Genomic DNA, 12191 nt, shown 5'->3' with positions numbered 1-12191 from the left:
TCCAAGATGCTTTCTCGTATTGGCTGCGTTTGTGTTAGATTTGATTAAATTAGATTATATTAGATTAGATTAGTAAACCAAGCTTATATTTAGTATTACCATAGAGGTAACTCTAAGACTAGAAGGTCCAGAAGAAACGTGCTCAACTTTTTGGCTCAGCTCTAGTACTCTCTTCGGTCCCAAGCTAATCGTTACACCCCCCGAAACATAGGAAAATTCACGAACTCTTCATTTTATCTGTCAAACTTTCATAGCGAATCAAAACAAACATAGTGTAGTACTAGAATTTCGTCTAGAATGGGGTACGTTAATTGATGTACTTGGGACCGATAGGCTAGTCCAGTATGAGCCAATTTAAAATCGTTAGTTTCGACCAGTTGGTATTACATTCCCTTATAATTTAATGACAATCGGTTGAGAAACTTATTTTTGGCGAATACTTCTAAGTGATGCCATTTAACTATGGACACCCTTCAATGGATCATATCATTCGAGCAGTAGAAAATGACGTTTCCTACCACTCGAACTTTACCGTGGAACCATTTTTTGATATTTTTTCTTCTAGAACCTCGAGAAAACAGGGTATTATTTATGCTAACCTTGAAAAATCTCGTATTGATTGCTACATGTTCTGATAATGGATGGTACTGCTCGAAAATATTATTGATTGCACGCAACTTTAGTCCGGGGTTCGAAGATTGATCTGACACTGAGCTCATTGTATGTGGCAACTGAATAAAATGCAACTCTCAGAACTGAAAACGAGACACAAAACACCCGAGTGTAACCATCAAAATTTTCTTTCGCGAGTATTGTCCGGAAGGGAGAACCCGCTAAGGGAAATGGACTAATGATGTGCTGGAATTTTGACTCGCACCTATTTTTTTTAAATGGCGTGTTCGATATTTTCTAATAAATCATAGCACTGAAACGGCTCATATGATCGAAATGACGTAGGAAGTTGGATTGATTAAAAAAAAAACAAATTTTCGTCGTAAAATGGAAGCAACAAACTTTAACACGACGGACACATTAAAATTTACTAAAATCGTAGAACATAAACTTTGCGTAAAGATTTTGAACTTTGTTTTTTCCACAAATAATTTTTATTTTTTTTATACAAAAAATATTTGTTAAGTCCAGAATATCGTTTCCTATGCACACACAAAACTGTGATCATATACTGTCGTTCCTTATTTACACTAATAAATTACCTAAAGTTTTGCATTAACACTTATTAATTAACCACTTCATTCGAGCAGTTAAAATGACGTTTACTACCACTCGAACTTTGAAATAAAACATTATTTTGAGATTTTTTCTTCTAGAACCACAAGAAAAGTAGCCAACATTTGTGCGTTTCATAAAAAAAAATAAAAATTAGTTGGTCCAGTTTTGTGAAATCGCTGGTAGAAAGTCACGCCAAAACTGCTTGACAAAGTGGTCAGTTGATCAATTTGCATGGTCAAGTTTTGAGCCCACCACAGCATGCTTTTGGCGCTACTGTATATGAACGATCAAATGTAAAATACTGTGGTAGCCACAGCATAGTTCTGTACAATTTTTAGCCCTGGAAATGAAACTTTGCATAATTGTGTGTTGTGGGCAAACATTCACATTTTTGCAAAAATTCGGCTATTTTGGATCTTGTATTTTTTTACAAAATGGTGTCTGTTAAATTTTTCAATAAATTGAAGCGCGAAAATGTCAATTCTGTTCGAAATGACGTCTGAGACAAAGTTGTTTAGAAAAGTAAAGTCTTTCTGGGAAAAATACACAGGGTATTATTTTCTAGTGATTTTGAGTAAGAATTAAAAAAAAAGAGTTAAAAATTTAAATGTTTCAAAAAGTATATCTTCAATATTTATAAGTTTTTTTTAATAAAGCTGCAATGCAAAAATGAATAATGCAAATTTTTGGAGTATTTAAATCCATGGACACTTGAAAATTGACGAAAATCGATGGACATCAATTTTTGATTGATTTTAAGCTTCTTGTTAACTAGCATTTTTATGTAATTTTTGCACAGATAACGATCAATAATGGTTCATATATTATTTTCTGTGTAGAAATTACATAAAAAAGCGTACTAAAAAGTTCAAAACTTTGACCAAAAGTTCTTTATTAACGATTTTTGCCAATTTACAAGTGTCTGGTTATCAATATTTCAAAAGTTTGTATTTTATATGAGATTCTTTTATTAAAAAAAAATAATAAATTTTTAAGATATAGTTTTCCAAATTACAAAAAATCGATCATAAGAGACGTTTTCGTGCTGCAATTTAGTGAAAAATGACAAAGACACAATTTTGAACAAAATTACAACATTCAACATGATTCGACCATGTAAAGTTTTATGCAAATCGGAGAAGGCCGAGTTTATCCGATTCGGCGTGGAACTGTTCAGGTGATAGCTCTACTGTGAATCCAATGACCGATTTGTAGAATGCCTGCTGATAAACGTACATTCTGAGGCTCCCATCGGTCCCCTAGAAGTTTTTCGGCCTTTTATGTTTTTTGTTTGATGTTATGAACTAATATTTAGCAAAAATGTTTAAAACTCATACATATTTTTTTCTAGATATTTGTTGGACATTATTCATAGTTGTTTTATGCTCAGGATTTCATATGCTTAGATCTTGGCATTTTCTATGCCCCAATCCTGAGTTTTTTAAATTATTGTTTAGTTCATTACGTAGGGTAGAGAACTACTTCGGCCTAATCGCCCATTTTGGGCCTATCGAGCAGAAAACTTCAAATAAATCCATGATTTAAGAGTTAACAAGTCAATTATGCGTTTGGTACTATACTTTAGTTAATAAGCTACCGAACGAAGTCAATTAGAACGCGTGAAATGAAGGTTTGCACCCATAATTCACAAAAACAAAAGAAGCGCTCCGACTGAATCAATTGTTATCCTCATCCGATAGGCCGAAGTGAATTCATTGGCGTTTCAATGCGTTAGGCTGAGTTTAGAATCCGTAGGCCGAGTTTGGCGTCAAGAAGCAGTGTTAGACTTTTGACAATATCTCAACGATTGGTTTCTCTTTATCAAATCTTACGGTACGTACGGAAAGGTAAATAAATTTGAAAACCATCAGTAATAATAACATTCCACTTGGTGCTAAACTGCGCTAGATTAAGGAAGACTAAGTGCGGGTTGTGCTTAATAGGCCGGAAATGGGGTAGTTAACCCTATCTCAACTCTCTTAAGATGATGCAACTTCATTAAGTGCGTAGTTTCATATTTTCCAATTTCGTATGCCAAGAACTTAAGAGTAAAACCAATACCCTGCATTGAACACAATCAGATCTTCAAGAACAAAATTCCTTAAACTCAAGCTATAGAATTCAAGATCTAGGGACAACAATTCTTCTGACATTTTACAGTACACCATTAAATGCTAGTGTTTAAAAAATAAATAAAAAAAAACAAATTCGGTGGACGGCACCACCCACCGCACTTTTGGAGGATCCCAGTATTCAGATTTTGACGTTAGGCATTAAACAATGGACGAAGCAACTAGATAAAGCTTGCAAATAATGATTGATTGGATTCGTCTGCTGGTAGGATGGTTTATGAAAATGGCGAAAAGTTGTGACAATGTTGATGAAGTTATTGTGTTCAATTGGCACAAACAGTGGATTTGATTAGTCACAGAGTCGATTGTCATGTCTTTGATAACCTATGGAAGATAAATTAATCATGCAAACAACCATTAAACTAAACACTTCCATTCATTCACCAAGCAAGCACCAATCTCGTTTCGTAATCTCGCGCATCCTCAACAAAAACTCAGCTGCTAACACTAGGCCACACAGACACGCCAAATTGATTCACTATATGTATTCCTTACCGGCTAAGCTGCCGTCGGCGTGCAGCGTCACCTTGCCCTTGTCGAGTACATCGTTGAACGCAGGCCAACCGCAACCGGAGTCAAATTTCGTGTCCGAGCTGAACAGCTCCTGGGTACACACCACGCAAATGTAGGTACCCTGTTCGTAGAATTTGTTGTACTTTCCCGTGAACGGCCGCTCGGTGCCGGCCTCCTGGGTGACGTGATACTGCAGGGGAGTAAGCTTCGCCACTAGTTCGGCTTTATTCTCTACGCTCATTGTGCCGTCACTTCTATCGCCGGGGGTTTCGGCACCAGAAGGCTCCTTGCTGCTAGCTGCAAAAGTGAAATGAAAAAAAGATTTGTTTGTGAATTCCCTTGGCTCATCTTTTGCTTTTAAGAAATCCGATCTGCCCTTCACCATTAGGCGTGCAAAAAAATGATCACAAACTCCTTTGAAACCTAAAAATGTAAGCCACGTGCCTCAACCCCACAACTCTTCAAGACTTGAGAAAAAACTATTATGTAAACATTCAGGAAGCAGTACCAATCCCCAAATCTGGCTAATTAACTTGAACTTGAAAGTTATTTCAGCATCACGCCCACGCGCTAAGTGAGTCGTTTGCAAAGCAACGAAGAGCGCAAAAATGCAACTGAGTGCCAATTGTTTTGATTAGCAACATCAACAATTGCTTCGTAATAGTGCAAAACAAAAAAGTAACGAGCGGATGTAGGTGCGTTCTTGCATCTGAATCTTCCACATTCGATAATGAAACATGTATACACAATTTAAAAATGCACACAGAGCAAATACTAACTAAACAAGCCAGAAACGATTGGACGCCGTGCTCGCGGAATGTGGCTACTACCTATTTATTCAGAAGTTAACGTCTGAAAGATGAATTACCAGCTCGCCCAACATAATTGATTGATGTTCCAATTGACGGCCCACACACCTTCACTCTTGACGCTGCTGGATGATCCGCATACACCGTGACGGTTAATGCATACAATTGGATCTATTTAACGGTCAACTGCACTTTTCGATGCCGGTTCGAAGAACGGTGGCACATGTTTCTAGGTCTAGGATAGGTGGTTAATTGAAATGCATCACCAGGGGCCACTTGATAGGAAGCCCAGTGTGAAGTATGAAATGATGCTTAGAAATCATGATTCCAGTTAATTGACTGATGCTAAAAGCGCACAGGACGTACAAAGGTAGCCATAATCAGCTTCGTTGATCATAAATCACACTTTCTTCCTCCGTGACGAAGGTTGTGTGGAAAACGGTCGATTTGTCGAGGGCTTCAAGCTTCAAGTATTTCTGAAAACAACAAGCTAGTTAGGTTCGTATCTCAGTTTGGGGTTTCTGTAAAAAATTCAATCCATTTTGATGCGAACTTTCACTTGACCGTTACGCACACGTTCACGAACATATCGTCAGGTCCATTCACATGTCTCAACTAAAAAAAAATCGTCGGAAAATTTCTCTTTGTTTTTGATTTTTCATGTAGATGTTATGTCTGGATTGAAATGTTTTGATAATCCACCGCTAGAGAATATTACAGCCTTTGAAAATAAGCTGTAATACAGTGATATTATCAGTTTTTTGTATGCTTTTATCGGATAAATCGGTAAAGTGGCAAATTTTGTGTTGTGATAGTATTGTAAACTTTTGGAATGTGCAAAACTATGGACACATCAAAATTGAAAAATCGTAGAACACGAACTTTCAAATTCTTTCATTTTTTGTTGCCAAAAGTTGGAATTTTTCATAAGCTTTTTTAATTAAACAAATTTAAAATATTAAATTAACACATTTAGATATATTTGGGCTTTTACTTTTTTTTTAAATATTTACTAAAATAATTCCTAGCGGCGCCGATGCATCTCTGATCACGCTTTCCTTCGGAAAATTTTCGAAATAATCTAAGGGAACCGATGGGATTTGAACCCACAATTCCCATTCAGTACACGGGTCCATTGCCAATTATACAACGGTGGACCTATAGTCTACGGATGTATTTGGCTAATGACATTTGAGTTTCGAATCCGTCTTCCTCCCTACTAGTCTTTTTGCGCAAGCGTTCTCATACACAACAATCGTCTATTATCGACGATATGTGCTTGTACCGCTTGCTGGACTGCAGTAAATATAATGATGTTCGGGCAAAATACAACATTGACCCTTCTTGTCTGAAAACAGTACTTCGTCACGAGGAGGAAGAAGAGATTAAACGAATAGACACTAATATGTACAATACATTGTAATTATTTATTTCATAACAAGAATGCACCATTAGATGTAAAGTGTCTCTAATAAAAAATACTTTAAATGATCGAGTATAAATACTCTGTACGTCATTTTAAACCATATGATTAAAGATTCCAGTTTTCCATTTTTAAACCTAAGAGGAAGAGGAGACAATAGGGGGGCTTTTTGAACCAATTTTCTGTCAAACACGAACCAGCGTCTGATTGGCCGGCCGGGTGAACTATAGTCGCTATATTTATAGGCTGGCGTATAGAATTTCTATCTATCAAAAAGCGGAACCAATTCAATATATTGTAGACCAACAATTGAAAACGTACTATCAACTTTTGTAAACAAAACGTTGATTTTTTTTCCTCGCCAATCGAAGGTAAATTACCAGCATCATCGGATAGGAGCAACTTTCCACAACCTGAAGATGGTGTTAGTGTGAATAGGCGAGCCTTGACACAAGAAAAGGGTTTCCGAAGTATTGTTCACAATAGCTGATTTGCTCTTTTCTGATGTTGGTCATGATTTGCTCGATTGAATCTGCTATTTGACAGCTCAATTGGTTTCCGAGATTCTATCCGCCAGACTATGAAGGGTGAACGTATAGAAACGCGATAATTTTTACAACAGGGAATCGATTTTCTTGTATTTTGACAGTCGACTGCGTCGCCCATAATGAAATAGTTTTTGCACGGTCGTTTCCGCGAAAGAAGAAGAAAACGTCACAGATAAAAAGAAGCCAGTTGTTTCCTCTTACTCTTAGTTTTAAACCTAGGAAAAAATGTATCCAATTTAGAGAAAAGTGATAGGGGATTTTACGTATTCACGTCAATCTAAGCAGCGTCCGAACTTCTATTAGCAACTTCTCAGCGTCACGCACACATATGACGTGTTTGTTTGTTTGTTTACATTTATCTGCTGCTGGCTATTCTATCCATTTCATTCGAATTGTCCAAAACGGGTTGAAAACGTTTTTACAACGCTCCAAACTTCTCAGTTGAGTGTTACTATTGTCGGTAGCCTCTTTTTCTTCGACAATCTTTCCATTTGAGCTGCGTGTTAAGCAGCTGTTCTACGGTTCTACTATCGGGAACTCGAAGTTCTACTATCGGGAACGCGAAATCAGCCATATTTTGTAGTGCGTATATTTCATTTGAAGACAAACCTGGCTTAACAGGTTTGCTCAGCAGTAAAAATGTAATCAGATTGAAGCTGAAAGACTAAGGAATCGTTTAAATACATTCAGCGAAGTGTTTTGGTGAGAAAAATATAGCGAAATTAACGTTTAAATTAGGGTTGCCGAAAACAGTCAATAGGTGCTGAAGCCATCATTTAACCTATTGTATTTATTATTGATTTTCACAAAAATCGGCAACTGTCCGAGTCTATTACTTGGATCTCGGTAAGTATATGATTTGTCTGGGATTTTCTCGGTTGAATAGTCTACCACCGATGGACAAACATGAATCACGAATCGGAGAAAGTCGGTCTTCTTCTCATTGGCCAACTGGACTCCCATAGTGCACTGATAAGTCTTTAGCTAGATTCTCTACACTTTTTTGGAAAGTTCAATTGGCAGCTGATCCAAGTTCACGTTTCTTTTTTCTCATACAAGCATTTACTCTTAATAAGTAACGATTGGTTTTGTTTTGAAGGTGCTTCAGTGGACAGAATTTGAAATCACCTTGCACTAGGGTAAACGCTCCTATAGTTGCGGTACGTTAGAAGCACTAGGTTCCTATAGTTGTGTATGGCGACTCCGTACACAACTATAGGAACCTAACGCTTCTAACGTACCGCAACTATAGGAGCGTTTCCCCTACATACTATTTCATATAGAACCAGTTTGCATAGATGCATATTTTCAAATACAGGAAGAAATAGTAGACAGTAGACACAATTCACAATTGATTTGTAACTAGGTCACTCACAATGCATACAAGTCTTTGAATAAAGGGTGTATTAGATAAAAATGGCACACCGAAAATCTTCTGTAACTTTTGAACCGTATGAGTAAAAAAACCTGAAAATTTGAGTAAATCTTATTCATAGTGTATTGTTTACATCTGTCAAGTTTCATAGTTATTCATACAGTATTTCAGTCATGTCGTCGGAACAGGAAATTGTCTGTGAATAAATACGGGGAATTACAATCAAAACCCAGAGGCGTACCACCGATGGATCGCTAAAAAGCTTGGAATTTCAAATACAACTGTATCTCGTGTGATAATAACCTTCAAGGAGCGTCTGAGTACCCGAAGGAAGAAAGGGAGTGGTCGTAAAAGTGGTTCAATGGACAGTAAAATTCAACAACCGTCCAAACATGTCAATTCGAGGTGTCACTAAAAAGTCCAAGGTGTCAGTCGGTTTTGTGCAGAAAATCATGAAGCGTTCTGGGTATTGGGCGATCTTGAGGCAAGAATCGATCTTAGTGAATCGATTCATTTTTTTGAAAATAATTGATTTACCTTTTTAATCAATAATTTTAAATCGATCTTTTGAATCGATTAATTTTTCAAAATGGCACAAAAATGTTTTAAATATAACGGAACATAGGAAAGTTGGTGCAAATTAACGCCAAGTTCAGTCTAAAGTTGACAATACGTTACATAAGCTATCTTGTTATGACATTTCGCTTACACGATAACCGCAAAATATCCAAAAATGGTTACAAAGTAAACATTTTCGAGGGAAACTGGGACTACCCATTAAATGAGTAAAATTTTACCCATTTATGAGTAATTACAACTACAAAAGCAAGTAGTAAGGATTGATTTTTGAATAACAAATACTCATAAATGGGTAATATTTTTACTCATTTAATGGGTAGTCCCAGTCTCCCTAGAAAATGCTTACTTTCACACTTAGATTTTTTCGCCGAGATGGGCACCACCGAGCAGCTCGGCATTTTATTTAGCTGGATCTCAGTGAAAAACTTGCCGAGATTCAGCTAACAAACGGGAATTTTGCCGAGATCTCAGCTAACAAACATATTTTTTGCTGAATTTCCAGCAAAATAAAATGCCGAGCTGCTCGGTGGTGCCCATCTCGGCAAAAAAAATCTAAGTGTGTTGTAGTCATTATTGGGTATTTTGCGGTTACCGTGCTTAGTAATCATTTCTAGATAAACATTTCAGAAGGTCCTATCTGCTTTGATCGATTCTCTTCATTGACTTTCTCTTTGGTTAATAACTCAGCTGCAAAAACCTTTCCCTGTTGTATTTGACGTTTTGGACGCTATCGCCTTCTTTATCAAACTATGTGGTAGAATTAGCGCGAAATCTGTTTGCATAGCAGTGGTTATGAAAAGAGAAAGTCAATGAAGATAATCGATCAAAGCAAATAGGACCATTTGAAATGTTCATGTGATAATTGATATAATTTAGAAATAAATTGTTTAGCACGTACGCAGTTAAAGTTGTGAGTGTAACATACATACGTGATGAGAATATAGTGAATGACTATTTTGATTTCATTTGACATGTGGATGTTTTTTTCTCAGGATACTTGATTAGGTGAGTGATTAAACAGGTTCGATTTATTGGTATTAAATGAACGATTCAAAAAACGAAAGATTAGCATATGAAACAAAACGATAAGATGGTCGGAGTGTAAAAGCAGGTAAGTACGGCAAGTACTTAATTCAGATATCCCAAAACTCATTCGAGAGGGATCCCAAGAAAACTAATTGAGCCATGCGTTTTTCATTGAGCCGATATGGATTCTGTCTGGTTTCACCAGTTTTAGAGAATAGCTTCTCTGACGGAACACTTGTTACCATTCTTGATAAATAGTCTCGAGCAATCGGGTATACATGGGTATATTCACTACGGATTTTCTCCCATGTTTGAAAAGGTTCGACAGAACATGGGAAAACAAGCTGATTCAAGAAATTTTGCAATTCTGCCGACATGCCCCAATGGCGATCCAGTTCTGACATAGCAGAGGACTAATGAACCTGCAAACTTAGATTATTTTACCGAAATCTGTGAAATTTCACCGAAATCTCAACAGCTGAACGTTCGGTAAACAATTCGGTGATTTTTTTCAGTTTTCCTGTAATTTTTCAACGAATGTCTGTGAAAAATCACCGGACGTTCAACTGTTGGGATTCCGGTGAAATTTCACAGATTTCGGTAAAATAATCTTAGTGTGTGAAATATGTCATAAGAAGGGAATGTTTGTACATATGTAGAAAAATAACATTATTTACCATTTCGTCATGAATATTCCACAGACCTCCGGTAGGTTTTGGGTGGGGACACAGATGTGTGCATATCATCGTATACTCCTTCGGTACTATATATCTGTTCAGACACAATTTTAACTGCCCGAGCGTGAGCTGAAGACTCCAGGTGCAGTGTCTTGAAACGGGGATCAAGGAACGTTGCAATATCAAATGTATCCACCAGCTCAACGTCTTTGAACCTCTCGTCGAACTGCAGTGCACTACTGCACCATTAAAATCGAATGAGCGCGAGCAAGAGGGAAACAGATTAGTGGGAAAACAAACCGTCCGTTCATCCATGTGTGCTAGATATAGAAAGAAAGACAATTAAACGTCAAAAAGGTCTATAATCATCTCTGGAGCCCCAAACTTTCTCTTTCTCGTTCTTGCCTACTGAACTGTCACACTGGTTGTTTGGCAGAATCCATGTTCAAGGCAAGTGTGACGGCAAAAAAATCAATATTAAATTGCAAATGCAAATGCACTGCAATGAACTTTTTCTATCGAAACAAAAATCGAATGAAAATGATCGATCTAGTCGATGTTTGCATTGTTTGGGATCGATTCAAAAAATGGATTAATAGAACCAAAAGAATCGATCTTTTGTGTTTCGATCCAAGATCGCCCATTGCTAGCTGAGTTACATGTTTACACGGCGAATGAGAACGACTCAAATTTGAGTTTAGTTCACTCATAATCGCCAAAAGTGCAGGAACTCAGCGATGAGTTAATTTGCCTCATGTTTTCCCAGGTTTTTCCAGGATTTTCCAGGGAAAAATTCCCGAATTTGAGAAAAGTAACGATTGGATTCACTCAGTCTATTGGTACTACTCCTAGACTGAATAAAATTTTCGTCAATTTCCTCATTTTCCGGCAGATTTTTTAGGTTTTCCACAGGAAACCATGGGACAAATTTTACTCATCGCTGAGTTCCTGCACTTTTGGCGATTATGAGTGAACTAGACTCAAATTTGAGTTGTTCTCATTCGCCATGTACAAGGTGCAAAAAGAAACCGGAATGAAAAGCAAAACATCACTGCGAAAACCCACGCCCGGAAACTTTACACGAAGTTGCTCACCAAATTGTGTTGCATCGTGATGGATGACGAAGCTTACGTCAAGGCCAACTTCCGTTAACTTCCTGGGCAAGCGTATTTCGTTGCCAACTCTAAGTTCGATGTTCCGAAGAATGTTCGAAAGAAGAAATTATCGAAATTTGCAAAGAAGTTCCTGATCTGGCAGGCGATTAGCGGATGTGGTGAAATAAGCGCTCCCTTCATCACTTCCGGAACAATCAACGGTGCGATTTACACGAAAGAGTGCCTTAAGAAGCGTATCTTGCCATTCATAAGGAAGCACAAAGGATCAAATCTCTTTTGGCCTGATCTAGCATCCTGCCACTACGCTCGAAACGTGTTGGAGTGGTACCGAGCGAACGGAGCCAAAATATATGAACCCACCAAATTCACCGGAACTTCACCCCATTGAAAAATTCTGGGCAATTATGAAGACGGAACATCCCAAAACTATTAAAACAGAGCTGGAGTCGAAGAAAATTTGGGTAAAAACGACAAAAACACTGGGAAAATCGGTTGTATAAAATTTGATTTGTGAAAAGGAAGATGCGGGTATTCCTGATATTTTCAAGAAAATCCGATAATCGGTTTAATTTCGGTTAATAAATAGGGTAAATGTCGGCTTCGGCACCCATTGACTGTTTTCGGCAACCACAATTTAAACGATAATTTCACTATGATTTCCCATCAACACACTTCCCTGAATGTATCCAAACGATTCTTTAGTCTTTCAGCCTCAATCTGATTATATTTGTACGACCGAGCAATCCTATTATGCCAGATTTATC

At 37.4% G+C, this 12191-nt stretch overlaps 1 protein-coding gene across 4 annotated transcripts in view; it reads right to left on the bottom strand.

The window, feature by feature from the left end:
- The window catches only part of SelR (methionine sulfoxide reductase SelR), a 28839-nt gene that overhangs the window by 6821 nt on the left and 9827 nt on the right, over nucleotides 1-12191 (bottom strand). For all 4 annotated transcript variants that reach the window (XM_065237126.1, XM_065237122.1, XM_065237123.1 and 1 more), the window contains exon 2: nucleotides 3858-4172. In XM_065237126.1, coding sequence (XP_065093198.1) covers nucleotides 3858-4116 — 259 coding nt within the window. In that variant the 5' untranslated portion in view covers nucleotides 4117-4172. The remainder of the gene's footprint in view (nucleotides 1-3857; nucleotides 4173-12191) is intronic.

Source organism: Ochlerotatus camptorhynchus, unplaced genomic scaffold, assembly GCF_037179485.1.
Source record: "Ochlerotatus camptorhynchus isolate MF236.1 unplaced genomic scaffold, CSIRO-AGI_Acam_v1.1 ptg000592l, whole genome shotgun sequence".
Classification (NCBI taxonomy): Eukaryota; Metazoa; Arthropoda; class Insecta; order Diptera; family Culicidae; genus Ochlerotatus; species Ochlerotatus camptorhynchus.
The sequence above is the reverse complement of the archived record's forward strand: the minus strand, read 5'-3'. Positions and strand labels throughout refer to the sequence as shown.